This window comes from Diadema setosum, chromosome 18, assembly GCF_964275005.1.
Source record: "Diadema setosum chromosome 18, eeDiaSeto1, whole genome shotgun sequence".
Taxonomy (NCBI): domain Eukaryota; kingdom Metazoa; phylum Echinodermata; class Echinoidea; order Diadematoida; family Diadematidae; genus Diadema; species Diadema setosum.
In genome coordinates this window covers 31,252,132-31,274,965 of record NC_092702.1, presented here as the reverse complement: position 1 = coordinate 31,274,965, position 22,834 = coordinate 31,252,132, and the positions used below count along the sequence as shown (strand labels likewise).

At 38.7% G+C, this 22,834-nt stretch overlaps 1 protein-coding gene across 1 annotated transcript in view; it reads left to right on the top strand.

Moving 5' to 3' along the window:
- Positions 1–15,893, top strand: part of LOC140242126 (bone morphogenetic protein 2-like) — a 48,492-nt gene extending 32,599 nt beyond the window's left edge. The window contains exon 3 of the mRNA XM_072321893.1: positions 15,634–15,893. Within this exon, the coding sequence (XP_072177994.1) occupies positions 15,634–15,893 (260 nt within the window). The remainder of the gene's footprint in view (positions 1–15,633) is intronic.
- The last annotated feature ends 6,941 nt before the right edge of the window (positions 15,894–22,834 follow it).

Sequence of the window (22,834 nt, the reverse complement as noted above, 5' to 3'; positions counted from 1 at the left end):
ATTATTGCAATATTGATTTCTTGTGACCGTTTCGTCAGTTGACAGCGGGGAAGCTGCGCCGTGATCGGCCAGGGACGTTTCATGCCACGCCCACGTAATCCCCGACTGTTACAGAAGAGTTTTGTTCTTTCAAAGGGTTGCCGCCAAAAATTCTACTGTCACGACCCATTATCGTCTGCCAACGTCACTGCCCTATTTGTTAGGGTCTTATAGTGCGCAGCCAGTATTTATCACTTTCTAGTTCAGTCACCGGCAACGTACGACCAGAACCGTGTGCGATAGCGTTTAAGCAGGCTCAGATATCATGGCGAGAACAGTTTTTATATGTATATGAGCCATTATTTAAAATTTTGCTTTAAAATCGATGAAATATCAACGAAAAAAAAAAGATAGGGATTTGCATAAAAACAATCAAGCATTTCATTTTTCAATCCTTGGTGACATTATTCCACAACTGCGCAATTCCCTGATTAGTATGTGTAGTTCTCAAACATGGCGATGGCGTCTGGTCACACGTACGGTAGTTAGTACTCTTCTGTATATTGCTGCAGCTTCATGTTCATTGGCGCTTCTCTCATTTTCAATTTTCAATGCAATCTGACTATGTCGTGCCGATGTGGCTGACAATAATAACACTTTAAATGCTCCCTAACATTTAATCACGAGTTGGACATTTAAAATGATGTAAAAATCATCCGCAGTTGTATTGTACTTGTGACATTTTGACCCACACATTTAGATTTTAACCCGGAGCATTTCAGGTATTCAGACATTGTTGCCCTGTGCACTGAGAAATGCTAATCACAAATGAATCTATAGGTCAAAGACAGACTCCAAACTTCAGTCTAATGAAGCACGATTTACCACTAAATGATCATCGAAACGTCATCTCTCAGTAACGACTGACAGACTTCAAGAGAATGCACTCCTGGAGCACATTCGTCCTGTAAATTGAGGTATAACACTCAAATAAAGATGAACTTTCCTGGATCGTGTACCTTTGAAATGGAAACCATAGCTACTGTTCGATGCGTAGCGATACTTCACAGAAGTAACTGAAACAACAACACACATTCAGCCAACACAATATCGTCACACGCGCGTCAGGGCGCCTTGTTTCCTCTTACGGGAGTGCATGTTAGATAACATCGATATTCATCTTTATCTGCTGAAGCACAAAAGCGTTATGAAAACAAATACTTTTTAGTGCAACAGATTGACAAATCAACATCGACATAAGTGAGTACTGAATTAATCAGCATTTAGTAGTAGCCATGTCGAAAAAATCATGGACATACATACAACTCTGCCTATGTGACCGCCGACAGGATTCATCAACTACTGCTGACTAGGAATCAACTACTACTGAAAAGAGGCAAACACTACAGTTGCTGACTACTGACAACTACTCATATAGGACACTACTGGTAACTATAGACAGCCTTCACCAAAGAAAATCAATTGTAGAGCGAAAGACGGTGTCATCTGCAGACAACCGCAGCTGACCAAAAAACGGCCGCTACCGGCTGCAGACAACCATAGATCTCTATGGTTGCTACAGACAACCGATGCTATCAGTCACAAACGTCCGTTGCCGACTATAGAAAAATCGCTTAAAACCATTAAGTCGATATTGCAACTGATTTAGAAATTGCCCTTCATCAGAATGATGATCGTCGTTGTCTCCGACAGACAATCGGTACTATAAAGACAATCACACTCTTCTACAGATAACCGCTGCTAACCAAAAACGTCCGTTGCCGACCAGAGAAAAATCGCTTGTAATCAGACAACCGTTGTCTTCTAGAGACAACCGTTATCTGGGAAAATCGCTTTTAACCATAGAGCAGCTGTCTTCTACAGACAATCGCTGCTAGAGAAAAACGCCCGTTGCCGACCAGATAAAATTGGCTTGTAATCAGAGCTGTTGTCTTCTAGAGACAATCGCCACCACCAGAGAAAATCGCTTGTATAACAATAGAGCAGCTGTCTTCTACAGACAATCGCAGCTGGCCGAAACATTCACTTCCGACCACAGAAGTCACTCTTTCAATACAGACAACTACTGCCCACCAGAAACAACTGAAGACCTCTTGGCAGACTTATGACCGCAGATAACTGTTGATCAGAGATAGCACTGTCGACTTCAGACAGCAGACACAGATGACCATATGCAACTTGCACCTTTGACCAAAGACCACTTCTTCAACCGACCAGAGGTACTCGCTGTAAATCATCCGAGTTGATTTTCAGAAGTTGCGTCACATAGACAGAAAATGAGAAACTTAGTCGGACTTTCAATGTATACTTACACTATTTAAATTCCAGTATGGTGTTTTATTGAGGATTAACATTTGATACACTTTGTGGATGCGTGTTTTTAATGATCATTTCAAACAATGAATACCGCAGTACATTAATATTTAGACAATTCTAAGATGACAGCCTGCATTTAATAAAAGATACTTGCACACAACGACACATTTCACACACACACACACACACACACACACACACGCACACACACACACACACACACACAAAATCAACACCTACATTGGTATTCGTCAAAACAGAGCTTCATGTCACGCGGACAGAATGAACAACGCAGATTCGCATTGGCTTCCTGCGTGCTATGTGTGGCGCAACAAGTCCAACAGGTCTTCATCGGGGTGTTCAGTCCGCATCGTCAACCTTTTTCCCGCGTTTTTTTTTTTTTTTTTTTCGGGGGGGGGGGGGTTCTGGTACGATTAGTTATCGATCCTAGGCGAGGAATGTTAATGGGTGTGAGCAGTCTGGCTAGTCAAGGTCTCGCATTCCTCCTTGGCAGTCAAGTTCGACAATCTTGGCGTCTGACCAGACCCCGTTCTCTGTAGTCTGCTCCAACGTGCTGGCCGATTTCGCAGACTTAGCGGAGTGAGTGTGACTGACTTACTTGCTCTAGTAATAATTTATGACGAACCGTCAATCAATCCAAGTTCACCCAGGAAGGTGTGTATCGTATTCCCCTTCGCATTTTGTTTGGACGAAGAGACCAATATTGGACCATGATTTCTGAATGAGAGAACCAACGAACCTACCTGTTTCAATATTTTCCGCGACTTAAAGATCATCTCACTGAATGCAACTCTGAAAACAAGTGATGCACAATTACGAATCGGGGTCTCACTGTATCGCTTGTTTCGCATTCTTGGAAGGTGATCAGACCTTGAGAGGGCTATCAGCAAAGAAGAACAAGATGAAGATAGCGTTTGTATGGTACCCTTTGGATCTCCAGAATGATTTTATAACAGATATAAGAACTAGTAAATAACGAAAAGGTATGACAATCGTTGATCATGGTTTATCTTCACTCAAGATCAAATTTGTCTCACCTATAAGCACTAACACACTAGCAATCGCCAGGTGGAGAACAAAAATCGATGCACACCTATTATTGCATCAGATATTTCATTGTAAAACCCCGCGAAATCATGAGTAGTCCAAAAGACGACAATGTATAATGATATACACTGTATGTGTGTTTGTGTGTGGAAAGTGTATACTATGCAAGGGTGATTTCGGTACATTCAGTATATGATAGCGTTGCGGCATAAAATGATGACATCTGCACCATGTAGGAGGACGAGGGTTGCACACTGTCAAAATTATAGAGTTCAGTGCATTGATGAGGGGAGCAGCGATCCTTGTGCCAGCTATTCATTGAGGAGCAGCCCAAAATCCTTTATGAATGGCGTCCCCGAGCGACTGCAATCTACTAATGTCGAACAACCGTAGTAGAGAAGTATAATGCGCGTGGAATGTATGTTATGGAAAAGAGCTTAACGAAGTACGTCTCATAACGGCTTCATCGCTGGCTTTTGAGTGCATTACGGACAGATTTAAATGATGATGGTCTAAAGAGCGCTCTAATTGCGCGCACCTCAGATGTGAGTGCACCTCACTGCAAGACCGTACTCACGTATACACGTGGGTAAATGAAGAAATATATCAACCAAGACATTGCATTGCATCAACCTCGCACATTACATATACAATTTACCCGCACGCACACACACACACACACACACACACACACAGTGCCAGCGTCATCTACATTTGACGAATCGTATCTGTGACAGCGTATATCACTGCCAAGTACAACTGCACTAGTAGTGCATTCCCGCGTACAGAAAAAAAAAAGAAAAGAAAAGAAAAGAAAAGAAGAAACAATCTGAACGAGCGATCAACAAGTATTGGCTGCCTGACTCCAAAATGAGCCAAAGCAGAGAAAACGGTGTTTGGACATGCAGCACAAAGTCAAGGAGTCATGCAGGAAACTTAAGTGTAAGTAGGCGGATTAGCGAGGCAGCACGTACACCGTAACGGATTTAGCAAAAACACGTTTATGGTACAGGAGGGACTAAGGACAGTTACACTGCCTTAACGCTACACTATGGGAGGGCGTGACAAGACTTCTGTGTCTGTAGTCTAGTTCTTGATGTGAAATAGGGCTATGAAAAAGGGTCATCATCCTAAGTCAATAGTGGGGTTTAACTCTGGCTTTTACAGTGATTGGAAGTGATTTTCAATAATTGTGTTCTTCTTGTACGTAGAGCAGTGTAGAGGGCCTTCAGACCATTTCAGGAAAAGTGAGCGCGCCATGACAGTCTCTAATGTATAGGAAAGTGTAATACAAAACGTAACACATTTTTATTATTTTCTCTTTTTTAACCCTGATTGGTATGTTCATCGGTGAACAGTTAATAATCGCTATCTCCTTATTTTTTGACCTTATAGGCAAAACATTATTCGGAGTGTTGTCAAAAATCAGATTTGAATTTGATTTATATTGATTCAAAATCAAATTGAAATTACGAGTGAGATGACGCGAATGTCATCACAGAATTATAATCACAAATCAATATGATCTTTTTACACTTGAAAGAAATGACTTCATTTACAAGTTTGCCAGAGGTAGCATGAGATATTCAAATATATCGCGCGTCTTCAGAGAACGTGATTGACTAACCAGGGTAAACCAGGGGAACCCTTGTAATTGTTACATATTTAGATATTCTGAAAATCGATATAGCTCATATTCCAGTTAACATCAATATATTTTACCAAGTACCCGTCCATTGCTCATGTTGTCAGCTTACAATTTCAATATTGGACTAGTTTAGTGACCCATTTAAACTTAATGAGGACTCAGTATTCTGTTCAAAAGGTGTTGTTACTTGCTCGCCCGACATAGCGACAATAAATGCATGTGATCTGGATTCCAGGTATTAACCTGTATAGGGCGTGCGTTACTACTGGATACTTACGGGAAATATCCGTAAATTAGAATAATTATCAACGCCGTCTATCTGATTAACTGACCTTGTGGTTTTGTAAATCCCTTGAGACCAAAACCGACTGCTGACACGAAAAATACTTAGCAAGGTGGCGAATTATAACTGTTTCATCTTGTATGTAAATAAAGGCAAGTCGGTTGAGTCTGTTGCCTGGCGGACCATTATTTGAATTGGGACTTGTGTTATCTCTTTTACAACAACTCCAATATGGAATACCGAAGTACAAATTGTACTTTGAAAAGATGCTTTATAGTTGTGGTTTGATAGTGTTTGTTCCACATAGCAATGGCAGATGATCACAAACCTAATTCAGCAGTGAAGCGACAATGGCAGGTACCTTGTTTTCGTAAGAATCTGTCCTTCATTTACGATAAGTCACACACGGATTATGGTCGACTTTGGTGGATTGAAACGGTTCTATGGCTGCTGGAGATTGGGCAAGACAAAGAAATCTGGGCTAGATGATCACCTTTAGTCCCCTGATTCATGGTTGGATGCCAATTCTACATCAGTTACAGAATAATGCCCGGTATAGCGTTGTAGGTGGTGGCTTCTATCTTTAAGTTACTTTATGGCATGTATATAGAGTAAAAACATACACGACAACACGGTGACGTGCGTTGTGTAAATGCGGCCGTTGATAGTTTCAGTTAGAAAGGATTATGTGATGCCAGTTGGAGTATATCAAACAACAGTAAAGACTACAGGTTCACCACACTTTGACGAAACTTTGGTATAGTTTGTCTCTTGGCACCAATACGAAAACTCTCAGTAACACAACTTTACTGTTTACCGCAAACTTGTGCCAGCAATTTCATGTAATTTGCAACAAAAATACAATCTTTGCATTTCTGACAGAATCATGAGCATTAAAACCTCTTCATGATTTGGGGGGGGGGGGGGGGGAGATGAAGAAGAAAACACGTGTATTTCAGAAATGGGCCAAAGTGTAATTGAGAGTAATAGTGGTGCTTATCGTTGTTATCTCATGATATTAATGAGAGAGCCTGACAAGATCGTTTTCGCGCTGTCGGCAGTCTAACAACAGCGCGTCTTTCTCTTTCATGAATCGCCCATGATACACGGCAAGATGAGAAAGAGACTGCAGAGAGAAAAAAAAATGTATATCCATCCGGATGAATAGCAATTGAGGTGTTTGTGAATAATCGTTCAACTCGTTGGGGTGGGTGGAGCGTGTCGTGGGCAAGGAAGCGCCGTGGAGCGAGTGGCGAGACCAAGCCCAGAACAATTCGGCGCAACCAAGGGTCAATGTCATAGTTAAGCAGGTGTCACATCGGTTCGGAGCTCGGAAAAGAGTCCAGGCGAGGACGAAGTGGTCTTTTTCAAGGAAAATGATGGCAATGGGCACCACGGATCACCACCGATATTGCCGCCATTATTGACACTAGCACAAAGCGATTGTTGTTTCACCTAGACCAAACAATGAGGCTGACTTTGAACAGAGTTGAATGACTGTCTCGATCGGCCCCAAATAAGACTTCATTGCAGCTGATGAATTCAATTTGGCTCACTTATCAATTGTGCATTTGATATTCATATTATCACATGAATATCAAATACGGTCTGGAGAGAATGATAAGTGTGTCACATTGAAGATGATGTTTGATGAATCTGATAAATACATCATTTTGGCTGCGGGTGCTCACGCTTTGCGGGAGCGCATGCATAGTGTCCATCACAGAGAGAAAAAGAAGTTAACTCAAATGCGCCAAGGCAGTGTTGCACAGATTGTAGGGTGATATTAACACGCACACAAGGCAATTACCCTTCGTTGAAGCGATTATCACCAGTCTTGTGCAATATCAATGCTATCCAACTCAGGTCTTACTATGTTACCCAGCATGCTGTATAGAGTTGCAGTATTATCCAGGACGACTGAATGAAAATAATTCCTCAATAGTTTGTGGCGACAGTGATTTGTGAGTTTATCGTATAGATTACATCTATTTTTTCAACACAATTGAGAGTCAGAAATGTGCAATAACACATCACGCGATTAAACCAATCACCCGGGGTGATAAATTCCATTACGAATATAGTTTTTAATCTATCCTCTAAACTGGAATTTCATTCATTCATTTTTTTTTCTTCATTGAATCTTGTTTTCGAATTAATCATTCGAATAAATGTGATTTGTCACATGTGTTGTTATTGCGTTATGAAACCAGCCTTGGTTCATAAAAAGTTAAAATCGATGTAATCATCCGTCAGCCGCACACAAAAATATCTTCTTCTTTTTTTCCGTAGAAGAGAATAATGCATTTAAGAAAGAGAAACAAAGATTAAGAGAACAAACACTACAGTCCCCACGGAGATGAATGCAAGCGAAACATGAGTAATGTTGACGAACTACCAGCCCGCTGAAACTTGATTTGTTGGCGATGCCGTCGTGGTCGAGTGAATTGCACAAGTGCCATTCGTTTGAAGGTCCCGGGTTTGAACCCTGTCACAACACGACAATGCAAGACAATGTCGTAAAAAACACTGAACTCTACCTATAGGGGCACGTACGTAATTGGCAGTTGAATGTTATTGTCAGTTGGATTCAGAATGTGTACCCCACGATGTGGCCGCCTCTTAAGTGCAAGGTTGATGTTCTGACCACAGGGGAAAATATTTTGCAGAGTATTGCGCTCCATGACCGGTGAAAAGGTGCTATTTGAAATACAATTATCACCGTTCAAGCTATCTGTTGCCAATTTTATACCCTCGAATTGGCTACAGTGAACTATCCGTAAACCTTTCAGAAAAGGCTACAGATGCGAAGTTTTGGTGGTGTAGAATAAACATGTTCGAAAACGCTTTTTGACGATGAGGTTTGTGCCATAGCTACGAGGCCAAGCATTCGATATGCCTCCGAAGTATAACAGACCTGTGCTCGACCTGTGGGATAAAGACTCAACTCGTTATTACATCGTACCTCAGCACAATAAGTTCGATGGTGTATGTGTGTGTGTGTGTGTGTGTGTGTGTGTGTGTGTGTGTGTGTGTGTGTGTGTGTGTTTGTAAATTGGCTCGAAAGGTGTCCCTTTTTATGTATACACACCTTTTAATCGTGGACCTACCTGCAATCAGAAACAGTCCCTGTTTTTTCTATAAGGGGTAACCATGTCGCATTTTGGAAAAATCGATGGCTGCTATCAATATGACATTGATTGGGAGGCAGTCCCCAGTTGCAGGTTCTGATTTATATAATAGGGAGCTTCAGATTTGCGGCACGGACGTTTAGGCGACGATTGCGTTGGCCGTTCTCATCTCTCCCTGCGTCGTGTCGGTGTTGCAAAGTAGCTTTAGATTACGCGAAGACGCCACCTACAAAAAAGTAAAATGGCGCCCCCATATTTCATCTTATGATAAGTGCATCGAGTAGCTCTCTACGCCATGAATTTGCGGACGCAAAAGTGGCCTAGAACGCGTAGTGAAAACTCAGACGATGGGGGATCGATATTGATAAGCGATTTTTGCGCATGCGCAAAACATTTTTCCCCCTCTGAACGTAATGGTCGCGAAAAAATCTAAAGCTCCCTAATATGGGAATTTACCGTACGTATTCACTTCCACCCAGTTGATATTGCGAAACATAGTTCAGACAATGTATCTTGCAATATCAACGCTTTCCGTCAGGTTGCAATGAGAAGAAAGGAAGTATACACCCACTTTAGCATATAGAATACATATATATTGCGACTTCCTAAGAAGAGAAGTTACATCGAAAAAAAACTACCCATTTATATTTCTGAAGAAAGCAATGGCATATAAGTGAAGTTTTGGCGTAGCATTTTGACGTTACTGACGAGACATTCAAACCAGGACTTGATGTTACCTTCTTGGCCATGTGACTATGGCATAACCCGTGTGTGACCTTGCTGTATCTGCCAGCGGAAATCAAAATAGGACAAACGGAGGTACACAGAAAGTGTTACACCACATGTGACTCTTTAACTCTAGAAATCATGAGTATTTGCCTTTTTTCATGTTATGAAGGATCATCATATGAAAAACATGGATATATCGATGATGGGATTGAACATGAAGACATATTTCAATAATCAATCTGCTACCTATAACAGTCCATCTCCTTCACGATATCCAAGTTGATTTCGCACAAAGTTTTAATTGACATGTTGCTCTGGCTGCCTTGAATCATGTTTGAACTCGGGATAAGTAAGCCTGTTTTTGTCACTATTATTTTTGTATCGATGGTCATTTCTTAGTGTAGCTGAAGGAGAGCTTTTAGATTAGCTTATGTTAGTGAATGGCGACGTCTTCGCCGATTCAGGATAATCTTTTTTTTTAGTTCCTTACTCATAATTGACCTTTCAGCCGAAATCAGTATCCATCCTGTCTCAACTAAAGAAGAAGGAAAAAAAAAAAGCCAAAAACTTAGCCATGAAATATTGTGACTTGAGCTCTCAGGGGGATCAGTTAGAGGGGATTACAAAGGGTAATTTTTGTGAGACAAGATGTCTGAGTGGTACTTTTGTAACTATAAATGGAGTTTCGTCCCTGCCATTGTTCAATTTTACCAAAGAAGGGGACCCAGCTTAAAGTGGATGAAGCTCTGATGGACTCTTTAGTCCCATCCTCCGAAGATCCCGCAGTGACAAATGAGCGCGATTTTCGGCCGCTTCTCCCCCACTACGAATAGTGATAAATTCCCCCGTCATGGATACTGCGGAGGTTTTACTCCGATTAATAGATTTGGTTTAGGATTAAAAAAGCGGAGTTCATGAAGGGACATTAAACTCACACGATGAATCTGACATTGCATGAGGAATCGATCTTTCGTTGCCAGCCAGCCAGACTTCGGGGGCTCATGCTCAGCAGACATCTGTAAGCTTGCTTGATTCGAAGAATTACCGCTCTCTTGAGTCATCTCTTTACTTTTAACATTTGCCTTTGTGGGAAACAGGTCAAGGTCGAAAGTTATACAAGGTTCACTGTCAAAGGGATTCATTTCCCCCTTCATGTTTGATTAAAGCATGGCCGGAGAAAAACAGCCTCGAACAAAATTTGGAGATCAGACAGAAAGCTCCATCTCGATGTTCTCGAAGTTCACTTTATTTCATCCTACATTTTGCAACGTTGTATAAGTTAGCCATCTTAAAGTAGCTCAAATTTCTTTAATTCTTTTTTTTCTCCCTTCTGTCCCATTGTGTCTGTCGATGCCTAAGTCCAATACTTAGAAAGCTATTTGCTCAAAAAGGTCGTGTGTCTGGGTGCCGGATAAACTTAATTTGTCTCTCTCATGTTGTAATGTGCGACGAACGACAAATTACTGGGTAAATAAATGGCAAATTAGCAGGGCACAAGATGAAGAATGAAATGGCTCTATATTAGACGAGCGGATCAGGGTGCAAGAATATTTCTATGCAGTAGTAAATTGAGCTGTCGGTACCTAAATAATGGGTCAAAGTTTTGTTCGCATTCTGTTCAGTTGCGCTTGTTTCTTTTAATATTTGTTGTCTGCACATGTTAAAATCCCCCTCATGTGGAATTTCGCTTTTTAAATTAATCATTTATGATATTGTGAAATTGAACATCTAGGAAAGATCACGTGGCTTAATTTGATGATGTTGTCTGTTGCCCTATTACGTATACGGTTAACAGTTACAAAGTTTGCAAATCTCTCCAGGTATCGTAACTTTTTCTTCTTTCCTTGGGTCAAAAGTAAAGTTTTCATTCTAGAAATAATTGTACTACAGATCATAAGTATTTGGAATGAAGTCTAATTACACGTATTTGTTTTTGCTCCTATTTCATTACTGAACGCAATTCTTCAAGGTACCATTTTTGGTTGGAAATCGTAAAAAGTTTGGTGGTATACTCTTCTTTATCGGTATTACCTAAGAATAAGTTATCTTAATTCATAATGCTTTCTTTCGATTCGGATGGTCACGTTATCGTGCTCTGATAGGAATTTATAATTCAGATAATAATATATCCCACAACTGATTGACATTTTGCCCTTCATCGACATTATAGTTTATGTCGACGCAACAAAGCAGCTCGACTCAAGAATTACTAATTGATTTGAATATAGTTATATAGATATAGAATTATACAGATAAAGATATATAGATAAATATATAGATAGAAAGATATAGTCAAGAAAAGGAAAGGAAGAGAGGGGAGATAGATACATACATAGAGAGAGGGGGAGGGAGAGAGAGAAATATATATATATATATATATATATATATATATATATATATATATATATATATATATATATATATATATATATATAGATATAGATATATAGATATATATATATATATAAAAGAGAGGGATCAACATGAGGTCATGGTGATATGCTCTCTGGTGTCTCCCAGCAAACCTGATGCTCACAGTCTCCTCCATCAATTTTTTTTTTTTTTTTTTTCCCGGCAGACTTTTCTCGGATACGCGACTCAAAAATCGCCACATTATGATGTCATAATGGAGGCATGTGCCTATATTGCCTTTATCGATGATAAGACCTCCAGACTTGTTAGAGTGGAAAGTACATTAAAAATGAAGTTATCACTACCTCGTATGTGCATTAGAATGTCAGATCGGAAATTGAGTAGTCGAAGTCAAGTTGCCTTGATTCAGGTACAGCCATTATTCAATTTTGTCTCGATACTATTCGAGTTAATGGCCTCCCACGCAATCTGCTAATGCTCAAAGGAAAGACAGAGGTGGAATTACTATCGCGCTTCCATACTGGTCATTCCCATCATCATGATGGTCTACGCACGTAGTGGTGCGACCTTTTGCATCTTAAGGTTAAGGTTTAAATGATAATATCGGTGAGTCATTAATTTAAGTGCAGATTTGTGCACACATTTTGCCGACTTTTATTTCACAATTTTTTCCACTTTGTATTGAAAATCAACACAGCATTTATCACACAACTGAATCTCCTTCTAATTCCGACTATCTGTTACCATCTTTTTGACGATTTCCTTATCGGATTTCCCCAACATGAAACTTAAATATAGCAAGGGCCTTCAGAGATTGATTTTGCACCCACGCCCACACACAAACCCAAATGATCTTGGATGATAGTGGTAAACGATATGATAACTGGACATTTAGCAGTTGCGTTTCAACTGTCTCAGCTTTGTCACGATTCATTATTATTTTAGTCGAACAACTTGCTACTGTGACCACAAACACTACGGCGTAGGAGATCGCAAGGTGGCAGAATTTCATCACAATGGAACATAATACTATTGGGATAAAATACCATGAAGAATGTAAATCTAACACAGTAGCTGTCCCCGTTTCAGCCACAGTGACTTCACTCCCCGTGCATGGCGCGGACAGCGCGCAGTTTCGAACCGCGTTCTGTCATCATTGCACGACTAATCGCCGTAGAGGGAGACGGCTAACAGATGATGGCGATAAAGGGCTCACACCCATAAATGTTTCCCCATAGGGATGTGTGTTAAAAATCAAATTTCAAAAAATTCTGTAAAACAGCTGGGAGAAATGAGGTGTTTCAGCTTCACTAACCTGGATAAGTTAGATATACCCTTTCATCCATCAAATTCTCAGGGTGGATAATTCAGTTCAAATTCTGTCCAGGGGTCAGCAAAGCCAGACTACGAGTTCTTATCACTCAAAAAATCACCCATTTTCCGTACACGTACCCAATGAAATATAGTCCCCTCAAATTCCACCAGAAAAGCTTTCATCTTCCAACCAAAATGTAATTTGTAGAGGAATTCATACTCAATATCTACAGCTATTCAGTTTTTTGCCAAACTACATTATTGATTTTTAATCAATTTTTTTCTTCATTTATTTTGGTATCTTTGGTACGAATTTGTGAAGGGGCCTGGGGCATTCCCTTGTATTTACGGGTGTGAGCCCTATAGGGACATCATTAATCTGTGTAGGTTTATTCTCTCTCAATGGTTCAGGCTTATTAGGCAGGCTATGTTCATTTCTTCTCCCCTCCTCCTGATTGGCTTGTGGTCACATTTGAAAAGGTCGTCTGCTTTAGGTTCAGCAATGACCATTACTGATATGCGATGACCGAAGAAGACGATAACATATACTCAAAGAAAAGTGTGTGTTGGAGCCTGGGGGATCTTGAATAAAATCATTAGTGAAGTTCAAATATGGTATCAGGGCTCTTCTCCTGAAGCGGCATTTTTTTTTTATTTGCTAAAGTGCCTTACTCATATCAATACCAGTCGTGGGACTAATCGCCATATCTACGTCAACTTTACGACTGTGCGGGTATTTAGAGCCAATCAGTGTTTCTATAATGGTCAAGGCTTGCTAAAAATATCATGCCTATTAATGCAACCATAGCTTAATGATTACAACACGGATGAACTGCTCATGGTAGTTTCAAAACTCATCGAATGTATTCTGCACAAGGTAGAAGTTATGTGTTAGGTCGTTTGTGATAGAGCCGAGTGCATGTCCATGGCAATGTTACAGCATTTGATATTTTCACATAACTTTAAGCACACGTGTAGGCCCTACTATCCTTCAGAGCTTAGAATTGGTATTCGTGGCAATTTTTTTTTTTTTTTTTGGCATAGTGTCCATTTTTTTTTTCTCTCTCTCTCTTCTTTCTTTAACCCTATAAAGCCCAAGCTATATTTTGACCCCTTGCAGGCCCAAGGGGGGGGGGGGGCACATTGTGCCCCTATATAACTTCTTTATTATACGATGTATGACCGTCATATTTGGCACGTGAAGAGAGCAACTCGTACTCTACATGACCCAACATTTGAAATTTCTCAAGGTCATCCACTGAGGGTGCTATTTACCAAAATATAAAGAAATACATATTAAATACGGTAAAATCATGTTTTTTTCTTTTTATTTCTTTATCCCCAGTATATATGTTTTTATTTTATATCAATCATTTTCATATTCACCACAAAGGATAAGCAAGTCAACCTTCACTGTTTGTTATGGCTGAAATTTCTCAAGGTCAACATGTGGGGGCGCTATTCATTACAATATAAAGAAATATTGAAACCTATGATGTATTGCTTGGAATGGATTCATATTAATGGTATCACATTTTATATTTCAAAAATATTGAAGTTTTGAGTTTGCAGATTGATGATATGATAAACAAATAATATTACAGGCAAAGCTTGTGTGAAGATAACACAAAATAAAAGGGTAGTCTTTGGAAAATGCTGTATCTTTAATTATTTCTATTACATGTACTGTTTGATGCCTATGTCATATAAAAAATAAACTAAATAATAAGAAAACCATTTCAGGATAATTCACAACCATAATTACTTCACATTTTGGTCCTTCAGCAAATTACAGCCAAGAAAACCCCCATTTCATCCATTATTATATTGTTAACTGAAATTGGAACAGAAAATCATGCAAAATCTGACGAACATGGTTGTCAGTTTAGGGTTGCCATGGCAACCAGCAATATCAGACATAGCTAAATTATATATCAAAATGTTAACAATAAGATTTCAGGAAAATTCACCAAATTTGGTTGAAATCGGGTAAAGGGTGTAAGAGTGGCAAATGAAAATACGGTAGGGGGCACAATGTGCCCCCCCCCCTTGGGCTTTGTAGGGTTAACACACACACAACTGGTATTCATTTATTACTGATTCATTCATTTAAGACTTACATTGATTCATTGTATGCTTGATTGATTGACTGATAGATAGATAGATAGATAGATAGATAGATAGATAGATAGATAGATTGATGGATTGATTGATTGATTGATTGATTGATTGATTGATTGATTGATTGACTGAATGACATGTTGATTGATTGATTCACTGATTCATTGATAAAATATTCTAGTAAAGTGATTGAATACCTCTTAAAATAGACATTCTCAGGGACTCGAATGCATTGTGAAGTATCGAAATGATATAAACCAATTCATACACATTACTCTCAGAATGTCGTGATTGGAATGTATTCCCATTCGAAAAACGCACGAAAGATCCATTTTACTGGGATACTGGTGGTCAAAGTTTCGTGATATCCTCACAATTTACCAAAAATAAGACATTGAATAAAATGCTTCGACGATATAATCAGACCATGCTTTGGCACGCAAACACTGTGAACAGTCTGTGCTGGAAATCAGGAGTAGTTTCCCTACCAATTTCTTACAATTCAAATTTGGTAATTTTTGTGATTATCAGAAGTCGCCGGCAGAAAACAAACAACAAAAACAACTATGATAATTCGGAGCTACAAATGTTGTTTCTCATTGTGGAATTTATCAATTTATTTTTCTCTGTTTGTTGTCTTCTTCTTGTAGGATATGACGGGAATTTCTGTGAAGGTTTCTGTCCGTTCCCGCTCGACTCGCACTTCAACGCCACAAACCATGCTACTGTGCAGGCGATACTTCACACCAAGAAGCTGCGACGTCCCACGGGAGATCGACGCCGCATCCCAAGCCCCTGCTGCGTGCCCAACAGCTTCAACAAAATCTCCGTCCTCTACATGGACAACGAGTTAAACGTCATCCTCAAGGAGTTCGACGACATGATCGCGACGAGTTGTGCTTGCCATTAGGTCTGTCGCCCTCAACGATCGGGTGTATAGACTTCTTTCGCAGACGTTCTCAACGTTGTCAATTACACTAACTTGTTGGGTTGTTTTTTTGTTTTTTTTTTGTGACAAAAGTCGGTGTCAGAATTGCATGGGTCAAGTTTGGATGACGCTGTCTCCCGATTCGGAAACGAGATATCAACGATGCTCTTTAAGTTCACCTTCATAGTTCAGCATCTGAGCCGTTTTTCTGTCGCATTGAAGAGCAACGTGAGAATTCTTTATCGAACATTGCGACATCTTTAAAAGCGTGATAGACTATTGATTAATCTTCACAAGCCATGTTTCGCTAAAGAGACTAGAGCTATTATGTACCTGTGATATTTTTGCCGCATTACGTATGTGTGTGTGCGTGTGTGTGTGGGTGTGTGTGTGTACGTGTGTGTGTGTGGGGGGGGGGGGTTGTTGTGCATGTGTCCACGCGCGGAGGGGGCGCAGAGAAGGGGAGGGGACGCCCACAAGAGAAGGGAGTCCTGATAAAAAGCGCAGTGTTTATGCGTGTGTGTGTGTGTCTTGTATTGTGTATTGTCGTGTATTACTGTTTGCTGATGTATTTGTCTGATGTGTGTATGTGTGTGTATTTGTAAAACGAACTTAGAACTTATTTACAGTAAATAATTGATGAGTTCGCACTGCTAAAGTATGCAAATATGACGTCAGTGAGCGTGATTACGGCAATCCACATTCACGCGCGTATTTCTGAGCGGTCGTTGGTACGCGGTCAATGGTAAAACTTATGCCCGCTGGGCATGTTAGGCAAAGTGAAAGACTATTCACGTGATTACTCTCTACCAATCATTTGAGTAGGATCCACATAACCATTTTATGATATAGCCTACGATGTATACATAAAAGCTAGAAACATTATTTCTTTTTTTAAATCTATCCCAGGTTTATATTCCTTATTTCATGCTGGTAGTAACAAGAGTGTTCCCTGTTTTATGAAAGATGTATGTTTCGGGGTTGTAGGAATCTAATTTTTCTTCCCTCTTCTTGTCAATGCCTGGTGAGATGTAATAGAAAAATAAGCCACAGATGATTTAAGAAGCCCTTACGTTCACCCCAACAAAAATTGGATGACATAACTCTGACAACACCACTTAAACTTACTGTGCGTAAGTTTTCAGTTGTATTCCAAGGCAGCAATCATTAGGTGTAGAGATTTGATATTGCTTCCATGTCTACCGTCCAGTTGCGCCATTACTTTACCCCAGACTCGGGGCGTGTAATTTAATTTGATGTTCTCGAAATTTCGCTCTCGTAGCGCAAAAAAAAAAAGTGATTGTGTCACATCCTGTCATGTTTTGTTTTGTTCGTTTCGTCATTAATTCGTCAAGAATCACGCAACTACACAGAGGTTTTAAAATTTATGATGATAGGAATCGAACAATCTTAACCTGAACAATCTTGAAATTTAATGCGTATAGATGACTGTAGACACTGCTACATTTTTAATATATTTTCATTTTTAGCGTATGATTGCCAATCTATTTTTTTTTTCAAGTCGAACAATTTCATGCCGTACGTCTTACTAAATGGCAGAAGAAGAACCAAAAATATCAACATTAATAGTCACACATTGTCGACGAATCGATGCCGCCAGATTACGTTGATGCATTTACATAGGTCTGGCGGTCCTTACTCGCTTTCTACTTGTAAATAATTTCCCGAATTTTCCACGTCTCCAGTACGATTTACACTGTCATGACTAAGCCAAAATTGAAGAGACACAATCATGATTGTGTTTACAGTTCGAAGTAAATGCTTGTGCGCAGCACGTCCTTAATTTTAGATATTGAATCATATTATATATTAATGTTATGCGATATTATGCAATATGCAAAATTGTTCTCCCGCAACTGCACATACAGTAGCAGGTAACAAACCCGAGTGATACGACGTGAACTTCTTACTGTGCCATAATGGTCTGGTTCTGTTCAGTTCTTCGAGACAGTTTTTAAGATCTTTTTAATACTTCAAATAAAAGAGGTGCATGCGAACAAGTTATGTGTAAGAGGGAGGTATATAAGGCATGTGAAAAGCTATCTTTTTTTTCTTGCTTTGCTACTACATTCTTGCTTCGTTAACTGTAGGAAGTTCCCCGAAGGAGCAGCCAAATTATCTACTTTGACGTTGTCCACGAGTACATTGGTATTGGATTGTAACTATAGGTGTGTAATGATGTGTCGTGAGAAACCTTTCGCATTCGTGAAATTATGACAAGGTAGAAAACATTGAAGGAGTAGAAAACGTTAAAGGAGAAGAAAACCACGCATTCATCATATTTCTAAGAGGAAAGTATTATGCCACGGTGAGGTAATATGACTGAACTTCTTCATGGTGTTACACGTGTTCGTATTTTTTTAGAAAGTCGGTTCAGCATTATGACGTAAAAAGTATTACCTGTGAGTGTCATTCATCAATTAATGTATTCTTATGACAGTACCATTTGTATCCTGCCATGTGAAGTACTACATACACTATAGAATATTTGGAATTGTACTGGCCTGGTAATACTTAGTATTGTTTACCCATCCCTTCACCAACAACGCCCGCTTAATTGCGTTTACCAGCAGAAAAAAAAAATGTCAAACTTAATCTACTTACACAACTATTTGTGTTTTGTCTAATATTGTGGTATTTTGTGTACACTTCGCCTGCCACACTGTCATTTTTCTTTTATAACGTGTTTGCAAGGTTCGGACAAGTCTGATATTGTTGTAGACACAGCAGCATGTACATATGCTTTTGATGTATTTATTATCAAACCAAAGTTAAATCTATATCTATAGGCGTGAACAGTGACGTGAGGTAATTAATGTTATGAATGTATACTTAAATGTATCAAGTCACTGAAAAAAAACTTGTTCTGTAAGGATATTTAAAATGTGTGTATATTAGCCTTTCTGTATATACATAATCAGTGAATATATATATATATATATATATATATATATATATATATATATATATATATATATCCAGCCATACACATACACGTACATCATCGAATGTATCGAAGATCATCTCTATGTGTACACGACACATAACACTTAAGTGTTATTAGAACTGGAGTGGACTAAGTCATACTGTAGCTTGGACATACATTGTGTGACTTTAAGTATGTAGTTCTCGATGGTACCATTACTGGGTATTAGAAGAAAAAAAAAAGAGAGAAAAAATGAAGACAAATAGAAAGAAAAGAGTGTTACCACTTGCGTTTTAATATTTCCGAAGAGGTCTATATGACAACTGCATGTCTTCAATTATCATTAAAAATGTCACAGATTGGGACAAGCACGATATAGGTAAATCGTATGAAGACTGAATCCTCATATACCCTATATAGGTGACACGAGTTCATTGAAGGGTAGGAAATGCAGTATTTCTCAATGAAGAAATCAGAGATGTTTCATTACGAAAGGCCAGTTCTCACCTGTGTCTGTGTATCCAGTATTTGAACTTGGACATGCTTTCTTTTTTTCCTGTCTGGCTTTGATGTTATTTCTAATCCTATTGGAGTTACTGATGAAATTATGACGTAATGTCCACGTTCATGTCAGTATAATTTGAAGATTTACGTGGTACGATGTAGCAGGGCGTCATTACTGTTAATATATTGCGTGATTAAAAAAAAAGTAAGAATATCGACTCTCTGGTCGATATGGCATTCTGTCAGTGGGTGTACGTGACCCTTGTAGATAAGAGTAACTGATGATGGCATAAAGTCTCAACTATAACGATACGGTAAATGTGTGAATTTCAAATGACCTTGCTAATGTTGCTTCGTGATAAAGCTTCGTGACAGTAAACCAGTTACTATGTTATTCATGTTGAAAAAAAAATATAACATACAGATGAAATATATCAGTTCAAAATATTATATGTTAGCAGTCTTCACGCGTCTTTTGTTGTCTTTGTTATCATCCCAGTGACAATGATATTGCATATTGTAGTAAGTCCAATGAATACGGATTATAGATCTCTCGGTTATTTGGAAACAGGACGTTTGTCTAAAAATGCCCCCATACTAGTATACGAAAACAAAGGCGAGATCGCATTAAGACACTCGTGGATAAGAACAGCATGGACGTATACATTCTCACACTTGCACAACCCCAAATAATATCGAACGCCAATAGAACATTGACTATATAATCAGATTCAGATTCATATTTTATTGGTCTATAATGGGACAAAGAAATTTTGTTTCCATTGACATTTGTACAACAACAGCAACGATAGTAATGATAATAATCATAATAATGATAATAATAATAATACTAATACTAATACTAATACTAATAATAATAATGATAATAATAATAATAATAATAATACTAATACTAATAATAATAATAATAATAATAATAATAATAATAATAACAATAATGGAAATAATGATATGGAAATAATGATAATTTTTAATTGTCGCTTCGCAATGCAGGCATGCATTCTGCGACAAGATGAAAACACTCGGCTCGCATTATATGGAATCAAATGACACAACTGGATAGTCAAATGCCTAAATCCATCAAGTTCAATGTATACGTGTATATATTATATACATATACATATATATATATATATATATATATATATATATATATATATATATATATATATATATACCGTAATATACATGTATGTCTACGTACATGTCTATATTTATCTATGCGTACAAATATAGGTATGTACGTCAAAGTAGCCGAAAGCCATTAACACCGTGACACAATACCGTCTCTTCAGGACGTGAGCAGTGCCCAGATCAGAGCCCTGTTGGATAGTGTAGTGTAAGCAATCAAAATTTCTGAAAAAAATGCAATTCATTTCGTCAGTTTTGAGCACAGTCGACTTGGATGTTCCTCTCACAATCATCAATGCTGCCACAGAGATATGGCACACCACTTGTATTTTGATAAAGTAGACTGAACGATGACCACCAATCGAAGATTGACCTTTAACTCTCTCTGCCCACAGGTTGTTTTTTTTTCCCCTCGTTATTTACTTCTCTCCGTTACACCAAAGTATTCCTCGTCGAATTCAGGGCCAGATAATGACAATTTTAGTTATTTTTGGTGACCTTTGACGTTGACCTTTGACCTTCCTCTGACACTTTAGGCAATTAATTGTTGACCTATTTACTTCCTTACCAAACAGTATTACTATATAACGGACACTTCTAGCTATAAAACGGCCGCGGAAAGAAATTGTCATTAGATTGACGTCTCCCTCTTTCGCAGATGATCCATGTATTGTATGTCTCTTGCTCATCTCGTGAGTTCCTTCAGCGTTTAAGTCAATGTCAAACATGGCATCTGACGGACAAGCCCAGGTATACATCTCGGTCACGTGAATGTAGCATCGCTAGAGCTGTTTACTTCTTGAAATATCAGGTAAGTTTACACTTCCAAACATCAAAGACCAGAATGTTGCCAAACTAAAAAAAAAAACACATTTGTGTAAGGCTCGGTACACGTGGTTCAATTCTATACAATTTGGATGGCAATCGAAGGTCGATTTTGTAGCAGCACCAGTTTAGGCACGGTTCAGCTCCTGCTTAATCACTCGTGGGCGAGCGAAGTACTATTGATTAATCAAACGTGATTGCATGTGACGGCGAGTGTAAACCGTGTGACCCGAGTTTCACCTATGACTGGAGTTTGACCTTGACCGCGTGTCCTTCGTCAGGGCACTTAATTGCAAATTTAAAGGGAACCAAAACCCAAAGAGAAATGTGGATTGAGTGAAAGCAGCAACATTTAGTAGAATACATCAGTGAAAGTTTGAGGAAAATCGGACGATCGATGCAAAAGTTAAGAAGTTTTAAAGTTTTGGTGTTGGAACCACTGGATGAGGAGACTACTGGAGATTATGACGTATGTGTGGACAAAAATATAAAGAAAATATAAAGGGAATTCCATAAAAATGCATTTTTCATGAAAATTACACATTCCATCAACTTGATACTGACATAATATGTTATGGGTAGCGATTATTCCCCCTGCTTTCTGAAAGCGGTTAGTCAAGTGCTCTTTCATTATGCTAGAAAAGTGAATTTTTGTGGAATTTTCTTTCCTTTACGAGATACCGTTGCCACACAGCAGTTGCAAATATTGGCACTGCGCATCGGTAATCAACTTACTAAAATTTTGTCGTAAAATTGCATTTTTAATAATCATACTTGTTTGATCTTCATTATGATCTAGTTATGACAACAAAGTTAATGCTCAAATGCAATATAAAACGGATGTTACGTATATACACATATATATTATATATATCATAATACTATATAGAATAACCACATACATAATACATACATACTAGTATCATGTTATATTACAACCATGTCATATTCATTATAGGGGACCTACATAGTACTTTAGGGAGGCGGTAATTCGAAATATAACACACACACACACACACACACACACACACACACATACAAAGACAGTAGATGTTTCTATATGGCATTAAACAGAACATCTATGGAAATTTTAATCTTTTGTGTTTTCATGAAGCAAGTATATCACTAGTGACAATGCAAATTAGATGCCACATCACTTCACAAGTATACCTGTCCCTGCCCCCCCCCCCAAAAAAAAAAAGACAGAACTGCAAATCTTCACTTAAACTTCACTTTTTTAATTCGTTTGTATAATACTCAATAGAATATGTGATTTATGGAATGTCACTCTAACTCCAGCTCCCGCCTCTCTCTCTCTCTCTCTCTCTCTCTTTTAAATGGTAGATGTGCTACATTTCTTTCTGTATCTGGTTTTTCAGCCTTTTACACTCATCAGCCCTTTTGCAACATGATTGCGATTCATCGCAGTTTCCTGCAAATTCACCACCAAGGAAACGTGTTATTGGCTTCTTTTGACTAATATTATTCATCCAGA